Raw genomic sequence first — 19045 nt, 5'->3', positions numbered from 1 at the left:
AGGGCATGAGGTTTCACAGAATCACGGAATGGTTGAGACTGGAATGGACCTCAGGAGATCATCTAGTCCAACCTCCCTGCTCAAGCAGGGTCACCTACAGCGTGTTGGATCGCGTCCAGGCAGGTTTTGAATATCTCCAGAGAAGGACACTYCACAACCTCTCTGGGCAACCTGTTCCAGTGCTCTGTCACTCTCACAGTAAAGAAGTTCTTCCTCATATTCAGGTGGAACTTTTTGTGTTTCAGTTTGTGCCCGTTCCCTCTTGTCCTGTCACCTGACATCACTGAAGAGAGTCCGACCCATCCTCTTGACACCCTCCTTTAAGGTATTTGCAGACATTGATAAGACCCCCTCTCAGTCTTCTCTTCTCCAGGCTAAACAGGCCCAGTTCTCACAGCCTTTCCTCATGAAGATGCTCCAGGCCTTTGATCATCTTTGTAACCCTATGCTGGACTCTCTCCAGTAGTTCCATGTCTCTTTTGTACTGRGGATCCCAGAATTGGACACAGACCACAAGCTTGTTTGGTTTAAGCACATCTTTTATATCAGCTAATGAAATACTCATTTCTTGCACTCTAGCTACTCTGCCCCCTCTTTCTTGCAGGACAGGAACTCTGGCTCAGCGTTCCTCATGTCGGTGCTCATTCACTCAGCTCCACCTCTACATTCAGGTTACCAGTAAAAATCCTGGACTGGGTATTTATCTTTATTCTCCTGGTCTTGCTGAAGGACACTCCAGAGCTCTACATGCAATTATAACTCAAGAGTTCCCAGCTCTTATCCATGTGTTCATATCATGGATGAGATCAGTTTTATCTGTGGGAGGAATGGCAGAACACYATTGCTTCATGTTAGTTCCTGAGGCATCACTCTCCAGATCAGCAAGGAGACTGTGGTTTGGGAACTCTCCTTTCAAATAAAATGAACCAGACTCTGGTGATAAGGAAGGGCACTCCGAAGGGAATGCAGTATACAGACTCTGCCATGCACTGGAACACATATTAGCAACAAAGTTTCTTACCTGGAGGAGCGGGACTCTGAGGGCACACTCTGCTGCCCTTCATACTGCTGCACCAACGCTCGGACACTCCAGTAGGGGTTTCCAATCTCCTCATCCATGCTGCTGTTTCTGAAGGTAATAATCACAGAATGAGGGAAGCCTTACCTGGCAAGGGCAGAAATTATCCTGGTCTCCAAGGACGATGGCAGGAGAGCTTATGAAAGTAAGAAGCAGTGGACAGCTAGAAARCCAACAATATTTTTTAAAGAAAACTAATATCAGGGAGCTTTATTCTGTATTCTTGGTATGAAGAAACACAGTCAGACAGGAGCTTGCCTTTTAAACCCATCCCTAATTCTATGGCTAGAAAAAGCAGAAGGGTTCTGGAAAGTCAAGGAAAAGAACAACATTTGCAAATAATATAAGGACTGGCTTTCCCGAAGAATTCCTGGCCTAAGGCCTTTGCAAGAAAACCTTTAACATTTAATTTTTCAGCAAAACATATAATTTCAGCCTAATTTGCAAATTGCTTCATGGGTACTCCCTTGAGCCAGTACAATATGGGCAAATGACCTTTAACTGTGTAAATGAAGATCTTGATAGGCAGCCATCTGGCTTCTATTTAAATGTCATTACTATTATTATTATAATCCACATAGCACATTTTAACACTTGCAAAAGGTGCTTTTCAGAGTTGCACGTTCCTTCTGGACATGGATCATTTCCCTTCATTATCACCAAAATTCCTCTGCTTACAGCTGATTAACAGCACACTGCAACACTGCATCCATCTACAGCAGGAAGCATAGCAGTGGGATGAACAGCAACGTGGAAGACAGAACGGACTTGGACAATAGCAGCAACACTATTATTCTGGCAAAAACTGCTCCCAGGTCTGTAAGCAGGACCCATAGTTAAGATCTTAGTTTTCTGTTTCTCTTAAAATGATAGTCTCCAAGTATACAGCACCAGGACAGGGCATTGTAGTCAGTGGCAGAAGGAGAAAAGGAAGCAGCCTTGGGCACAAAGAAATGTTCTTTTACAGCAGTTATTTTGCTGTTAAACCTGAAGAGGAAATAAAATACCTGTAGTTTTCATCATGAGGCATCCAGGCTAGATAAGTACTCCCCTTTGTTGGGCCACCATCAGTTTCACTGAGACAACAGTGGTTTAACTCCATTTGTTTGTGCAACGGGAGACTCCTCTGCACAGGGAAGTATCAGGATAAAGAGATTCCCCCTGTCCTTTCTTTCCTTTTTTTTTTTTTTTTTTTTTTTTCCCAAGTGATAACACAGCTTGACCTCATTTAACCAGGAACTGTATCTCACCTCTGCCTGTGCCGAAAAACATCCCGGCCCGACTGTGAGACATCTTGACGAACATCTGCCAGAGCAGCTACCGCCCCTTGGGCCACCGCAGCAGCAGAACGAGGCCTGTGACTGGCAGATGATGCTGACGTGCTCTTCCCCACAGTGTCAGCTGGTGAGCTATGATTCATTGCTCTCCCTGAGCCTGGTTTGAAATGAGCAGCTAACGCCAGGATCAGCCTCATGATAGATTTCAAGTTCCCATCAACAATATCTGCAAAATGCAATTAAAGCCAAGAACAATGCCATTAACATGGAGTCCCACAAAAGCTGCACCTGATCAACAAGTGAGAGTGCAACCAAACCAAGAGGATCTTGCTAGGAAAAAAAAGTACTATGCAGATAGGACTGCATTACAGTGTAGACGCTTGGTTTTGCTTGTTTTGTACAAAGCAGTGCTGACTGCCACCTACAGATCACAAGTTTAAGTGCTTTGAGCAGGCCTGAGCCTTCCCTCTGTGGGCATTTCAGCTAACAAACCAGCAGGTAATGTGACAGCATATTGTAATTACTAAAGGTTCTCTGGAAGAGTACTCCAGTCACTGAAGACTACCCTTGTCCTAGCAGTTGCTCCAACTGGCAAAAAGAATTTCCATTTTTCATATGAAAGACAAGAGAGCAATATGTATCTTTTTAGTAATAGTGTCTTGTACCTTGAATTGTTTGTAACATCTTGCAAATTTTAACTAATCAGTTCTGGTGATCTCACATTATGCASTTCCCCCAGCATCTAAACTAGCTCAAACATGTTGACTGAGTTCRCTGCAAAGATCAACCATTCTTTCAGATTAGGATTTTTTAAAACCATTTAGTGAATTGAATTATTTAAAGTCCACTAAAAATAATAGGACTCAGGCTTCCAAACAGCAGAGGCAGCCCTGAAACAAGTCACAGGTGCTGGAAGCATAAAGGCTGGTTACTATTCGCTTTAGTGGCCAAAAAGTAAGAAATAGTCAAAATGTCACAGTGATGTTGCTCATGGAGAACATGAAGCCATGTATTTGTGTGACGTGTTTGAAGTCCCAGAATGAGGCAATGTCAGAGTTGTGATCACCACTTCAGAGCTTGTGTCCCAGAGYCCTGTGTCTGTATCCCATCCTATGAGCACATGGTRCATCATTTCACAGAYATCACAGWATCAGTAAGGTTGGAAGGAACCTCTGGAGATCATCTAGTCCAACTTCCCAAAGATTTCGTGGTGCTGGTTCCACTAGGGCTTGAACCCAGGACCTTCTGCCTGTAAAGCAGATGTGCTAACCACTACACTATGGAACCACATTTCAGTATATGTCTGGGCTGATACATTTGTTATGGAAGAGTTACTAGTATTGCCACCATTCCTACAGATAATACAGTGTCATTCCTACAGTCATGAGCTGGTAAGAATTAGTTTGCAACATTACTGAATAAGCCTCCAGTCTGCCAGTAGCCATACTGTGGGACAGTACTCATTTCTTTATCTGCAAGTAGTAAGCTTCTCACCTTGAGACCTATAAGCCAAACAGCTTGTGCTCTTCCGCTAAAGCCAAGAAGGGTCATGTGCTCCATGTAGTCAGTCTCAGCATCTCCCCCAGGCCCCTCTTCTGCAGGGCCACAGACGACAGGAACAGTCCCCCTCCCAGTACGGCCAGCAAACCTCAAGGATAAGGGCCTGTCTGCCTCACAAGTATTTTTTTTCCCAATCCTTGTGATATGTGACTAAATCATGCCATAGACATGTGATTTTGTGTATTGAGTCTCTTTCCCATTGCACGGACTGTTTCTGCACAGGACATACAGCTGAGTTTGAAGGCTACAGGAAGCATTATCACAGGTTTCCAGTGGTCCAGAATTATTTTTTCCAAGGCTCATTTTACAATAACAGATTTGTATGTTCTTTCAGCGAGACAGGCTAAGTCTGTCTTACCCATTACACCATTACTTGATCTTCTGACTGCTTAGCAGGAGAAAAGGCGCTTTGGTTCCTGTTCATTGAATTTTGCTACCAAAAGCAGATAATACAGTGTCATTAAACCCAAAACCTGTTACCAAACCACAGAAGGGGAAAAAAAAACGCGCCCCTCAAAAACCAATCAGTACCACTATCAGTTTAATATGAGACAAAAGAGAACTAGGCCTTCAACAAATATAATCATCTGAGGCTACCTCTAGGGGTACATACCTTTGGCTGATGTCTGATGCATGCGGATCTTTTTTGATGCCACGAACTGTAAGACCTTCTCCACATTTTCCCTCATTTCCTGCTGACTGGTGGGATTGACCTGAACTCCATTCAGCTTTTCACCAGCTGCAAAAATGGAACACCTTAGTTACAGAGAGGAACAGAACTGCCTGTTGCTGTCACTGGAATGGTCATAAGTGTAGGGGCTGATCTTAACATCCTGACAGGGACTGCAAGAGACATGTGTGATCTCTTTTCCTCCTCATAAGGTGTCCAGAATTGGGGATAACCAGGTCAGAGACAAGCTTTGCAATATACTGCCTGCAAAGGTGCATTTTGAGTAGACTTCATTATTCCATGATTGCTTCTAAGTCAATTCGTGCCCATCTGTGTGGAAACATTCGACTGCACTGCACAGTCTCAGAGAGAAAGCACCATCTCCCAGAATCACTTCTGCTCAGCCTCTCTATTCTCTTTTTATAAATACCAAGACCTTGGCAAGCAGCTCGCTCTTCTGAGAATGTCCCACATTAACGCCTGCCTGCGTGTTGACTCCCAGCCCTGCCCTTAGCATTGGAGATGCCAGACTGAGTCACGGTGACACATGTATACAGAAAGGCAGCTAAAGGCCCCTACCACAGTGAAAACCTAACACCATTCCTCCACAAACAAAAGGCTTTCGTGGCCTTATCCCAGCCTTGTGGGAATTAACATGGCCTCTGACAGGCTTCAGCATGTCTGCCACATGATACATTTGTAATCACATACATATTTGGAAAGGTCCCCAATTTGGCTACCCCTCAACATCACAAATGACTGTCTGCTAACACATTTGGACTTCAGTAGAACTGTCTGTATAATTTGCAATTTGTTTCCTTTTAAAATGGCCCACTCTCCCCCAGCTCTGATGCTGTCAGTAGAGCCCACTGGTCAGCCTCTCAGAGGTCTGAGCCAAGGCCAGCCTCTTCCACCCAGTATCTAAAACTGCAAGATTAAAGATAGTGCCACGTGGCATTACTGACCTACAATCTCGATAAGCAAGGAAAGAATAACTCCATCTCGGAGATCTTGTCTCAGGTCTTGGACTGGCTTTATTGTTGGCTTCTTCTTCAGTTGGGAATTCACCCAGGCCACATATGCCTGTAGTTGTTGCTTGAAATAAAAAACAAAACAAATTGTTTGCAAATCACTGCTCTTTTAGTGGGAAGTTGAATAGCTCTCCCTTTTCTCTTGCTCTTCTTCAGATTTCACTGTCTTCTGCCTTTGAAAACAAACACAAATGGATCTGAACCCAAAGCCTGCTGAGCACTGACTGACATCACTGCACACTGTGGTGCAGCTCAGCCCATGCCAGGACAGGAAGAGCAAGCAGGCGGCAGGACAGGACTCATGCTAAGCTCAACTGAGAAGAGAGCTTGCTTTACACAATGCATGCAGGTGCCAAAACAATGCTGTCAGCCCCTCATTTTTGGTGCCAAAATTAGTTCGCTCACAGTAGTTAACTCCTTTTGCCCCCACCCCCAAATATTTCCTTCTAGATACCTGAAAAGTAAAAAAACCACAGTACAGGAACAACAAAAATCTGTGCAATATCCCCCATTAAACCATGCCAATTACCAAAAGAAACAACCACAGCAGATTTCCTAGAAAGGAGCACAGCCTCCCTCCTCCTTAGCACTGCAGGCATGGCTCACTTGTAACAGCTTGTGCAACACGGATGAGCCACCCTGTTGCAGAACACCCTTCCTCTCTTTCTCCAGAGCTGCATCAGCATTTCTAACGGACCGATACTGTTTCTATACAGAGCCCTGAACACCCAGAGGCTGGCTTGCCACAGCACCTAGACCTGCAAGACCTGAGAGCAAAGAGCACTGCCCTTCCGGCATACTGGGTGCTGCTTCGCACAGCTGTGGACGTTGACCAGGAAGACTCGGGCTCCTGGTCAACGTGAGGCCCGATCTGCCATCACCAACCGAAAGGCACGCAGATGCTTCATGTGCCCTTCACATTTCTGTCTTTCTCTTGCTGGCACTTCCATGGCTAGTGGGAGCCCTGATGAAACCGAAATCCCTTTGGGCAGGGTTTGTGTGGCACATGGAGTAAAAACAGATTGATCCATTTATGGGATTACCTCTCTTTCACTAAGCTTCCCATTATTCTGCCAGTGCAGCAGGTTTTAAATCTCTGTTTCATATTATCTCAGCAATGTCAGTCAGAGTTTATGCTTTTATTGCCCAYGACAAAAATCACATTCTGATCACAGCCTCACTTTAATTATCCTGACAAGGGAAATCCAACTCTAACCGCACCATGCCTCGGTCTGCTGATTCAGAAAGGTGCCCAGACACTTGTGTTCAATCAGTTCTGCTCACTCAGCAGAGAGATGGAGAGCAGAACAGAGGAATCGAGCCTGGGAGACTGCCCAATTGCTTTTAAAAGAAGGAAGCAGAAGCAGCAGAACGGGTGCATGCTTGCTGGAGCAGATGCGGCCCTTCACGTGGATGGGTCTGTGTGATCTTCTTTAGCTGTGACAGCAACAACATACGTCAGTTTTGCCTGCCCAGTTTCAGAGGTTTCTGGTTTCTACTTAATCCTGCATATCTTGTCACATTAACAGGTATCGCCTTGACTTCTGTGCCTTATGTAGAAAATGATGATCCTGCACTGATTTTCAGATCAATAGTGATAACAGCTCTCGCCAGCCTGCAAGCAGCATCGCAGCCTCTTGCAAGTATACTTAAACTGAGCATGTGGACACTGAGATCCGGTCTCGCAGCACAATCTAATTCCAGAGCCAGACAGACCACAAGCCTTCWACTACACAGACATTCAGTCAAGCTTTAATTTATTCAAATAATTATCAGTGGAAGAGAAGTAGGTTTGTTTACAGAGCCATCTGTTACCCAGTAAAACAGCACCAGCACCATTACAGAAATATCTGGATTCAATGAAGACGTTCTGAATAGGGTTGCATGAAAATTGCATCTGAAGTCTAAATAACTTAAGAAAATAATCTTCTCACAGATTATGTTTACCGTTTTGTACTTATTTTTTAAAATCATTTTACAAAATTCTAAACTAGAATGCTATATTGTACTAATCCCGTAAGTACAATTCCACTAATTCCTTCCAGGCTGCAGAAGCTTGCAATTCTATGAGACTCTATAGGGTTCTTCCATTCAGAAGCCTCCTTTTTAATTCAAAGGAAAAAYTATGCAAAAATAGAGCCTTTCACTAAACAGTTGATTCTCTGTTTTTTTCTCTCAGCATTCTTCATGCATTTAGAAAAATGTATTTTTTGGCACACAATCTCTATTATTTCTCAAAAGCAAGAGAAGATTGAAAATGTTATTAGGAAAAAAAATACACCACTTCTAAAAGCCACTACATTTACACTTTACATGATTCTGGTAAAACGGAGCGTTTTGAGGCAACAGAATATGGATGTCACCATCACAAAGGGGAGAATTTCATAGCAGTAGCCACTACAGTACTGCAGACTTACACTTAATTAGTGGACCTAGTATTATTTTTTCCACTAAAGCGTAAGATTTTCCTGTAGCTGTTCAGACAGTTGGTTTGTTCATCATTTCCGACTTTGTATCCAAAACAACTTGAAAAGGTAATGACTTTACCAAGAGACTTAGATTTCTGCAAAACTGAAAAAAAACAGGCAGCAAGCTGTCACTTCTGGCAGTTGAGATGAGCAGGTAACTGAATTACCAAGAAATAACAGACAGAAGAGTCTAATGACCTAAAAACGGTGMAGTGGGGTTAAACACGTAAAGGGTCAAAGCCCCCAAGCTGCTCAGCAGAAATCCTAATATAGTAATGCTTAAGCTGAGGAGGCAAAAATGCTCTGCTTCACTACTTTCTGCAGCTTCCCTGCTGGCCTGCATGAACAGGGCAGCATAAGCGCTCGACAAGCAGCCGGCAGGGCTGAGGTTCACTCCTCACTGCGCTCCTGTGCTGTCTTCAGCCCAGGCAGGCTGGAGGGACCGGCCACAGATGACGACCCTGCCTCTGAAGCTCTTCTAACTTAAACCTTTGCTCCCAGAGCAACTAGAAATTTAGAAGGTACCAGGTGGTCTAAAGCTATACTTCCACCTCGTATCTCTCGAGCTGCACYGTCTGTGTTGCTTCCCTAGAAAAGAAGGGACCTGGTCAGAGGGAACAAGTAACCCTTAAAGYCGCAGTGCTTGCTGTGGAATCCCAGGCTCTGTGAAAAGAAGAATGGAAAGAATGTAACCCTTAATGCTGAGTTTTCTCATCTTCCCCTCACTATTCCTTCTGATTTGCAGTTCCTACTTGGAATATCCAGGCTTAATTATATCACAAGAACTTGAGAATCAGGATTATTTTTTACTTCTTGTGCAGCACCTAAAGGGGTCTTGGTCACAAGAGGTTGGTCCTTGCACCATCTAAAGGGGTCTTGGTCATAACAAAATTATACCATTCTAATAACCAAAAAGAGACCCTGAACCCAGAGACAGAGCAAACAGCAGAACATAAGCCAGGCTCAGYAAAGGATGCAAAGTGAGCCTTTAAGCCTAGAAAGCAGGAGCCCATAGTGCCCCATACCTGCTCAGGTACCTTGATGGCTACTCAAATCCTTTGCAGTTCTCCTGTTGAATCTTTGCCCTTTCAGTAGAAGGGGAAGGTCCTGCAGGACCTATTACACCAATTCCTGCCATATTCTAACTCTACTGGTTTCAGCTTCCTACAGAAGCTCCAAAATGCCACAATTTAACAAATCCCTGGAGCTTCCCCTTGTTGGTTTATAATCAGGTCTGGCTCACGGCTACATCCAAGAGCRCTTGGAGACAGAACAGCTGCTGTTCTAACTAGCTCACCCCTTCTCTTCACCTGAATAATTCATCCTTCAGCCACTGACTGCTTAGTAATTTTCTGCTACTCTCCTGCGTTTTGCTCTGAGCTTGAGTTCAGCCACATCCTGGACTTAACAGGGCAGACACGAGGGTCTAGCCCTGCACCAGTATTTTTTTTTTCCAAAAACTAGGATTTTCAAAGGAAAAAAAAAACTTATTAGACTAGTCTAAGATTTACTATCCAGAGGAGAGATTATTAGGATTGCGATGGAGTTAGGTTTAATCCTATTTATATTAACACAGCTTTGTGTTCCAAAAAAAGGCCAGGTTTACCTGTATGCTGCAACTAGAGAAGTAACTCCCTTACCTGAAGGAGCTTGCAGCCCAGATTGCTTCAGCTCCTAGGCAGGTCATTGCAAGGTTCTTATATCCGAGTCACTTTGAAAGCCCTAAAAGACTTGCAGAGATTGGAGAAGATTCTAAAGCAAGGTACTAGGGCCACCTGAAAGAGCATAAAGGGTTTGACAACTTGCAGGTACTTCTGCTAACATGTTACAGGTGACCACTTCAACGCTCTTCAGGGAGCACAGCATTTGTGAGGGTAGGATTCCTCTTTAGATTACTTATTCAGCATATATTCTCTAGAATGCCGTATGCCCACTGGTCACAGGATGATAGCTACAGAGGCCAGGAACACACACCTTCATACTTTCAACTGGCAACCAATTACACAGTATCTTCAGGAAAAGCCAGCCCTTTTAGAGTCAACATTGTGTATCAGGGGCTCTGAGCCCTTACTAATAATTATAATTAAGTGTCATTATTGAATATTTTCCATGGGTGGAAGAAAAGCAGTCTTCTGTTGCAGATCTTCTGCCAGCCCAGGGTGTCCTTGCCGTTCTCACTTAGCCAGTGTAATTCACCACCTGCTGCTTAGGGCTCATGTTTCTCCCCTCTCTACCATCAATCAGTCCCATCTGTCTGACAGCAAATACAGGCAGGTCATGATTCCTTGGCATGCTACTCTGTCCTCTGTTCTACTCTTTTCCCCAGTGCCATTTACATTATACTGTATAAAGTTAATTTTCATCTCCTCTGAGATTAGGAAATTGCACATTTTGAAGTTGGCCATCAACTTCATTCCTAGAGGAAATCATTCTTTAGCAGGCAGATTTCTCCAGAGGGCCTGACCATCTTGTTCTTGTGTTACAGGAGACTCCCACGGCACTCTGTGCTTCTAAGAAGAGGTGTCTTTTCTGCATTCATTTGATGAACCTGAATCTTTCCTGATAGGTGGATTTAGGGACTCATCTGAGAAGAATAATAGTGCTCATGATCTTTACTCTGCTTTTCCTTTATACCCTCTAGACACTGCCCACAAACCAAGTCTAACAGGGTCAATAGTAATAGCCCTCATGCTATGAGGTTGGTCYCAGCATGAAATGCATTTAGCATCCTATGTATTCAGAGAACTGAACCAAATGTCTGCAACAACAAAGCTCAAAGGGTGGTCTAATTGCATCAGGATGTAATATTTATGGCCTTGCATGATTTCTAAGCTCTCCGACATCTTAATTAGATGATCTCTGTAATCTGCCATCCAGTGCTCCTCCAATTTGCAGTCTTATGTTTTTGTTTGATGAGTCCTTTGCAGAAGCAGATAATAAAAACTCACAAGCAAAGAGAATTATGTTTCTCTCTACTCCCAAAGCCAGCTAAAGATTTTTTTTTTCCTGAAAATCACTTCTTAAATATGATTCGGGCTTTTTAACATAGGGAGATAGCCTCTGATGTATAGAGCAGTGAAACACAGCCACTTAGGACCAGAGTGATGCCAGAACAACCATATATACAGAGAGGGCTCCTCTTTYATATAACACTTACTTTAAAACAAGACATGTCATTTTTTTGAAGAGAACTTTTGGGCTGATGTATATTTTCCATATCTCCTAAAAATAGCCCACCTCAAGTAAGAAGATGCCTCAGTACAGCAGCACTGTTTGGAAAACAAGGCATCTATGCAGTTCTGTGTGTACCAGGAGACAGAAATATTGTGTGAGCTGAAAAAAAGAGAAGTTGTGACTCAAAACAAGATCTCCTTAACCCTTATCCCCTATCTGAATGAAAACACTTCCAACCTCCTGACATATCTGGACAAGGATTTTTCACTGATTTGCTGAGATCCAGAGAGAAGGATTACCCTGAAATCTTGATGAAAGCCAGCAAATATCTCCTATGTAATCTCTAAGCTCAGTTTCAAAGATTCAAGCAGTGCAAACTTTTTGGAAGAGCATCTCAAGGAAGCCCTTGTCCCAAACTATGTTTTAGGCACACTCAGTTTCTTAGTCTTAATACAAACCCTTTCTTTAGTTCCATGAATGTATCTCAGACACTAGCCACSTGTTTTTTTTAGCCAGATTCAAGAACGTAAAAAACACAGTCTTCAGTTCTCTGATCTCTTAGCTGACACAACATTTTTGAAACCACTGATTTTGACTGCCCTTCAGTCAAAACTGAACTGCTTGCTCAGGCTGGTCCAAAGATTTTAGAAATCGAGTGCCTGCAAATATAGAAAACACTGGCTAGATCTTTAAAATTTCTTTAGAGATATTCCTGCCATCTTGGTGTGATCAGAGGAAATATAAGGAGTTGTAAATCAAACTCTTGGTACTTCTCAACACAGATCTCACATAGGAACAGATTCTGCCCCTCATTTAGAAGGTGAGGATCAGGAGGACACTGTCCTTGTGTCCCAAGGGAAAAGAGCAGGAATTTGTGCTCAAAGCCTGGCAGTATAGTAGGGTTGAAATGACAGCTGCCTTTGGCATCCTGGCTAAACTACCACTTGTTACTGGGAGGGGAATAAATGACTAGTCTGTGGTGCCTGTTTGCTCTATTACAGGAGCAGCTCACTGGCAGACTTTCAGATGCCAGCTCAAGTGCTGGGAGGTCTGCGAAGCATGAAGTTTAGAGTTGAAGGCGCATTTCACATGTTGCCCAAATACAAATAATAGCAAGAATTTCCAGAGCACCCAATTATCTTTCCAGGCACATGACTGCTGATTTCAAAGTCTACCACATCTTTCACTGTCCTTTACCCGTAACCAGCAAGAGCTGGGGTATTAAAGAGCAAGGCCCAATTACACCACAAGTGAGAATATTCAAACTCCCTAAATTCCCTCTGCCATTTCATTTTTTTTTCGTGTTGCTCAGTCATGTTTTGAATAGCTGTCATACTCCAGAGTTATTTGACTTTCTGTAGAGGATGGAGTAATTCTTACGCGTGCCTACAAATACTGCTGTTTTATTCAGTTAATGTTGCATTTTAGTATACATTTTGAAAGAGCTTAATAGATCTTTTTAAACAGCTYATGAAGCCAGCATGACCACTCACATCTGAAAGATAGTTACGCTCATTAGTTTGTTGCAACCCTAATAATAAATAACCTTGTGTCTCCTCCCAGGAAACTAAACCTAGGTGAGCTGATGGCAGGAAATGCATGTCTCTCATATAACCAAAGAGTTATTTTATTTGTGCAGAACAAAAGCCCGATTGTTGCATTTTTTCTTTTCATATAAGCAATCTTTTCCTTCTGGTGATATTTTGCCAAGACATGTCCTCACTGTCACACAGAGATCTCACCCATGCCACTCATTTTCCAGATGAAGGTATTTTTGTGAGTAGTAACTTAGTGTGCTTTCTTCRGCTAGTAATTTTGCCTGTCACTTCCGTAACACCACAAGCAAGCATTCCCCTGGGATTAAGCTATTTTCCACCTATATTTCTTTTAACTCCCATCTCCTGTTTGTAAAGGTCCTGGGATTACTCACCATACCTTCCYCACCCACAGCAGCAGCTCTATGCACTTTTTTTATATTCACAAATCTGAAGGTGGTATCTCTTCACTTAAGCCACGTTGATGTGTTAGGGGGCATTTCTGGCACTTCTGCAGCATGTTTTTGTACCTCATCTCCTCAGTCTGAGTGACAAAAGGATTTTGAGTTTTGAGGTTCTTTTCTCTTTAAACAGACGGCATTTCTACCCAAGCAGACATACARAAAGCTGAACTGTAGATCTCTTACTGTAAACTGCCAGTACTTCGGAGCGTATGATTCTCTCCGATTGTTAGATGGTTCCACTACACCCAAATAAAGTTTAAGGTCTGTCAAAACAAACTGCACTGAGAAATCATCTGATGCTTCAGGAAAGAAAAGGAGCACTGTTCCTTATTTAGGAGCATGCAGTCACTAGCCCTGCACAGAGAGGGGAAAGAAACTTCTGAAGCGTCTGCACACAGTATGACCGAACAGTGCATTTTGCAGGCAAGGACCTTTAATGTAAAGAGAAGGGGAAGCGTCACCCAGTGAGGTTACCTAGTAGGGATGCAGGGCACTAAAGATATATTTAGGACACAGGGTCCTCGCTCTGCTTGCTTACTGTGAATTTGGCAGCCTATTTTGTCTCTATCTGCCTTAGTTTCTAGCTGTAAAGCAGATGTACTCATTTTTGCTTTCTTTGTAAAATGCTTTGAGATCTACAGTGATAACAATAATCCTTTGCCTGTTACTAGGCAAATGCATCGGTAATACACTCGGTCAAAGGACTGTACAACCAAAGCACAGCCTACCCTAGTCATACAGTGAACCTCAGGCAGTGATCGAATCTTAACTGCTGAATCCCTAATCTTSTGTAACAGCAAACCCATCTTTCCTTTGCGGATAGTCCTGCCACTGGCTAGGCACAAGGGCTTTGGACAAACGCATAAGAATTCCTACCAGAGCAAGCAACTGTCATCTAAAGAACATTTCCATGTAAATCCAGGTATGGGAAGCCCCAGATGTGTTTTCTGATGTCTGTATTTGAGGCATAGTGGAATTACAAAGCAGCAGCTGCCTGGCTTCTTGCACACCAGATGGGCAACCTGGTAAGAATAAGTCATTCTTCAGCTTCAAGCCTTTTTACTTTGGCCAAGCCTTAAACMAGTGAGCCCGATCATCCTGTTGCTTCAACAGTATATGACTGGAAGTAAAATGCTRGCAGATACACATCAAAGTAAAGCTGATGTGAAATGAGAGTCAACCATACTAAATGGAAAATAGCAGCATCTCTACAGAGCTTCAAGCAGTTAGTGAAACCCAGGCTCTGAGGAGTGACTACCTGAGAGGGACTCAGTGCTGCAGKGAACACACAGGGATGTGCTGGCCCTAATGGGCTAAACTGGACGAAAGAGACTGGAGTCAAAACAGCTCTCTTCATAGTGAATCCTATTAGCTATAAATAGCACTCATTGGAAAGGGAGGGTGAGTGCAGGTTTCTGCTACTAAGAGCCTAGTAGCAGAGACATTTTTATCACAGATCACACGTTAGACCATGGGGGACAGAACAACCGCGAGTACAAGTTAGAAGCAATGCCAGAAATATAATGTCAGAAAATTACTTCAACCAGAARAGCAAACCAACACCAAACCCAGGCCATTTTTCACAGTAAGAATTCAGATCTCACAGGCAGCATGCTATCTAATCACCTCAAGTGAACTGACAGATAYAGCAAACCTCTAGTAGTGAAACAAGCAGAGAGACTATATGTGTGGGAAACAGAGGAAACTCCTGTTTCAGCCACCACTCAGCTACAAACCGGCCACTCGGGGTAAATTAATATGCACCACACTCAGTAAGGTGGCCAGCAGCAGGCAGCCCACCAGAGTGAGAACACAGAGCCCTACCTGCACCGCATCGCTTCCTGCGAATGTACTACTGAGTCCCCACCTAGCAAAAYGCATATCCGTTCTGCTGCGTAGACAAAGTCTTACGTGGCAATCTCGCACTGCACTTTGCTGCTGTTGGAGACCCTAATTCCAAMCAACTTCTGCTTAGGCTCTTGAAAATTCACTGCCATTTCAACCTATAGTGAGTAGCAACCCCAACCCCAGGCTTGTTGTTCAACATCATCTAGGAGGGAGCAAGTTGCCTTCTAAAATGACTCACCGTGCACAAACATTGCCAGAGGAAATGATCTTCCTACTTCAAAAAGAGAAGGCAGAGAGGGGGATAATTGTTAGAGTAGAGCCACATTAATGGCTTGGAGCTGCCAGGACCACTTCTGACACATTTTCTGTGAGCCYATCTGTCTTAAATAACTGACAGAAGCCTGAGCACATCTTAAATAAACTGTATTTCCTCAAAAAAAGTGACCTGAGGCCACACGGACAGAGTCACCACAGCAGAGACCCTGTGCTCTAGTTTTCCATATGTTATAAACTGCCATTTACAGCAGCCACACATTCCCATGGCACCTTCCAGCTGTGGGACTGAATTATTTAGCTGTCTCAGAGCAACGTAAGACTCTCTAAACAGCAGGGAAGCACCTTCAAGGCAGGATATTCCATTAATGAAAGAAGGACAGGAGCTGTGTGATGCCCACAGGGGAGTTCATGCCATTTCAACATTAAACAAAACTTACCCTGCTTTAGATGTCTGCAGATGACACTCTCTGCAACCTATTTTGGCCCCAAGACTCCAAAACAGAAGGGCAATGCACAGCCCTGAACTTGCAATTTACAGGTCTCGTTCAGCAATCTGTGATTACGTTAATCATGGAGAAAGCACCAATGTAACAGGTTATCTGTGAAGCCAAACAGGTATTAGCTGCAGAAGCGACAACGATGCTGTATTCTCAACTCCTGCTCAAGAGATAATGAAGCTGCTCGGGTGGCCTTCAGCCAGCAGAACGGATAGAGAGGGAGGATGCAAAGAAACGAAACTTGTCTGTGGCCTCTCAGCTGTGTTGGGTAACATTGCAGGCATGGATTATAAACCAAAAGTACAAGGCAGAAACATATAACCAGCATCCCTAAAGAAACAGAACTATACCTAGCCTCTAGGTCCCAAGTAWGCCCAGGATTGCACCTGAGCTCAGCACATACACTTATAAGCTTGCTAGCTACTTACTTGTGTGGGCTAATCTATGCACAGATTTGGAAAGTATGTCCTTATATTTCAAGGTACCTAGTTACAAAAACAGCCACCTGGTCACAAAAGATGCTCTACTAAAAGCATAACAGACATTGAGTCAGCAAGGCAAYTCTTGCAATTTGCTGCTTGTGTAAAAATGTGTCTGAATCTTTATCCTGAATCTGTTTTTACACCCAAACATACTTAGTAGCCACTCACGTCTAGCCTTTTAACATTGGAGTCCTGTGGTGGGATCAGACACTTGGGGACACTCTGTCACATCTGGGGACTTATACAAATAACCACATAACGTAGAAGGTCGGACAGAGGTATGGCTGCTGGATCAAAACAGAAGACAAAGAGTTACAGGGTTTGTATTTCATTCCCAGCTCTGTCAGTGATGTGATGTCTGCCCTTTAGCCAGTCACTTAACCTCTCTGTGCCTTAGGTTTTGCACCTGCAAAATTCATTTTAATTTGCCCTTAGTTATAGAGCGCATGATGTGGCCCAGTGCAGAGATCCCAAGTGGGAGACATGAGAGTGAATCTCAGGTTTTACTGTGGCAGCTGAGCAGCCTCTAGGTAAAACCAGACTGTCTGGGTGAAGCTGGCATTGAACGTAAAATTGTTTTTTGTTCCTATTATTAATATAATTATTACTATTAGCTTATGCCAGAGAAGAAACCGCTGCTCTTGAGAACAAGAAGCGTAACTCTCTACAACTGGAGCTAAAGTGATACCTTCGCTAGCTAAAAACGAGACTGAGGTTCTCTGTAGAGAAGGGGATGGAGTATTTACACAGTTAAGCAGAGCATTACAGGCAGTCCTGTGGTTGGTAGGAAGCTGTGAGCTTCAAGTTTCATACCTCTTTTGTTTTGCCTTAGATGACGGGTGCTGCTAAGCTCAGAAGGGGTGTGCGTTTGCTGTAAAGAATTGAGTATAAGGGCAGCACAGTCAGATGGGGTCGGGGCCTTGCACAGACCAGGAACCACTAAACACAACCAAAACAGGATGTGCGCTCTAGGAAACAATAAAACATACCAAAAGACCATCCCCTCCAGCAGGTGAGAAAGGAGACAGCAGTCACTACTGGCTTCCAGCACAAGCCCCCGCAATTTTCCTTTCCTCTYAGCTTACAGGCAGGAAATGGTGCTCCAGCGTGGTTTGGATGATRAACTCCAGCCAGGCAGTGGCTGCCCTGGCATTTTGTACCAAGTCCAGAAACGTAGAGTCCAACTCAACTAACTTCTTGTGCACAACTAAAGAGGGAARCAAACAACAACCTGCCCTCCCCTTGCAGTTTCAGCATTCCCATCTCTGGAATTTCTTGGCAGTTCTCATTCCTTATTTTATGATTTACCTGGCTCCCTGACAGCAGAATAAGCAAATAAAGAACAYTTCAAAAATGATATTTTCCTGACCAAGCTGAATTTCAGTCCCCAGAAGTTCAACCTACAGAACAGGATGGAATAATGAACCAAATAGACCATTCTSTGTGAGCCTTTCCCAAGAACCGTGTGTGTCCACACAGCAGATTTACAGTTTTTTCGACAGCTCTCAGACGTAGAGATCTCATATACTCAGGAGAGGAGTCAATGCTACAAAATAACCATTCCCACAACCTTACTGCACTTTATAGCATTTCTGAAACAAGAATAAAAGCTCTGCAAAAAATAATAAAAAATCTGAGCTAAAAGTATCAGCAGTAAAACAGCTACAAACTCTTCAAAACTACTGCTGTTCTGCAGACCCCTAGCTGAGCTGCTCAGTATGCTTTTCTGTTAGTAAGCATCTTTCCCTCTCAGAAATCTTACTCATTTTTYTCCTTTTCTGTTTCTCAGAGCACTGAGAGACAGACCAGTTCCTGAGAGAGGCTGCACAAAAGACGGCTGCCTTGCCCTCAAAGGGTCTGCATGAGATCTGGGGCATGCATTTACCTCCGTGAAGCCCTCCTGCAGGATATCCAGTACATTCCCCCTGGCCAAACAGGCGAGCATTCTCCACGAGCCCACCAAAGGGCGAGGGTCTCAGCAGACGCAGGGCAGCTCCTCCGGCTCAGGGCACGACCTCTTCCTCCTCCTCTCAAAGACAAAGAGTTGGAGCTCATCAGGAACCGCGTTCATAGTCCCATACGTGCAGTCCGTTACTGCACACAGGACAGTTGAGCCAAAGTCAGGGCTTGCACTGGGCATGCTCGGGAGGGAGCTGCTSGGGGAGTAGCAAGCTAGATGTCATACGGTTCCTATAGAAACGCTTCAGCTTACAAGATGCAGGCCCAGGACTGAGTTGGGGAAACATCTGAAACCTATTTCCAGAAATCGTTCTCACGCGGAACCTGCTGCGTGCAAGAGATTTTCAAACCCACCAAACACAGCGAGCTCTGTCCRGCGTGGGGGCAGGGAGAGAACAGGAAGGAGAACTGCAAATAGCAGATGTCTTGTTTAGTTAGAAAAGTTAGAGGGAAGACTGGAACAGCCTCCAGCTTTCAGCAAAGGGTCAGCAGCCCTGGAGAAAGAGCAGCGTTTTCAGCGAACCCTGGAGAGGCTGGAAACTGCAACCAGGCTACAGCATAGCTAATAATATTTACCTGCTACCAGGCTTTACTCTAGCTGCCATGCAAAGAAGTTGAGGAATCAAAAACAAAAGAAAGAAAACTTTCAAAATAGAATTAAATACAATTGCCAGCAAAGTTTCTAAATCAATAATAATTGCATTAATTCCAGAAAACACTACCAAA

General features: G+C 43.8%; 1 protein-coding gene and 1 non-coding gene across 2 annotated transcripts in view; both read right to left on the bottom strand.

Moving 5' to 3' along the window:
• DIXDC1 (DIX domain containing 1) overlaps nt 1-18504 on the bottom strand; it is a 40860-nt gene extending 22356 nt beyond the window's left edge. The window contains exons 1-5 of the mRNA XM_085316875.1: nt 18246-18504; nt 5551-5680; nt 4529-4654; nt 2329-2581; nt 1022-1129 (exon numbers count right to left, since the gene is read on the bottom strand). Coding sequence (XP_085173001.1) covers nt 1022-1129; nt 2329-2581; nt 4529-4654; nt 5551-5680; nt 18246-18305 — 677 coding nt within the window. The 5' untranslated portion in view covers nt 18306-18504. The remainder of the gene's footprint in view (nt 1-1021; nt 1130-2328; nt 2582-4528; nt 4655-5550; nt 5681-18245) is intronic.
• On the bottom strand, nt 3570-3642 carry TRNAV-UAC (transfer RNA valine (anticodon UAC)). The gene has a single exon. It is a non-coding gene; the product is annotated as a tRNA-Val (tRNA).
• Nucleotides 18505-19045: the final 541 nt, after the last annotated feature.

This window comes from Rhea americana, unplaced genomic scaffold (assembly GCF_003343005.1).
Source record: "Rhea americana isolate MKP2758 unplaced genomic scaffold, rheAme1 scaffold_48, whole genome shotgun sequence".
In the NCBI taxonomy this organism is placed as follows: Eukaryota; Metazoa; Chordata; class Aves; order Rheiformes; family Rheidae; genus Rhea; species Rhea americana.
Note: the sequence above shows the minus strand (reverse complement) of the source record. Positions and strands in the feature narration are given on the sequence as shown.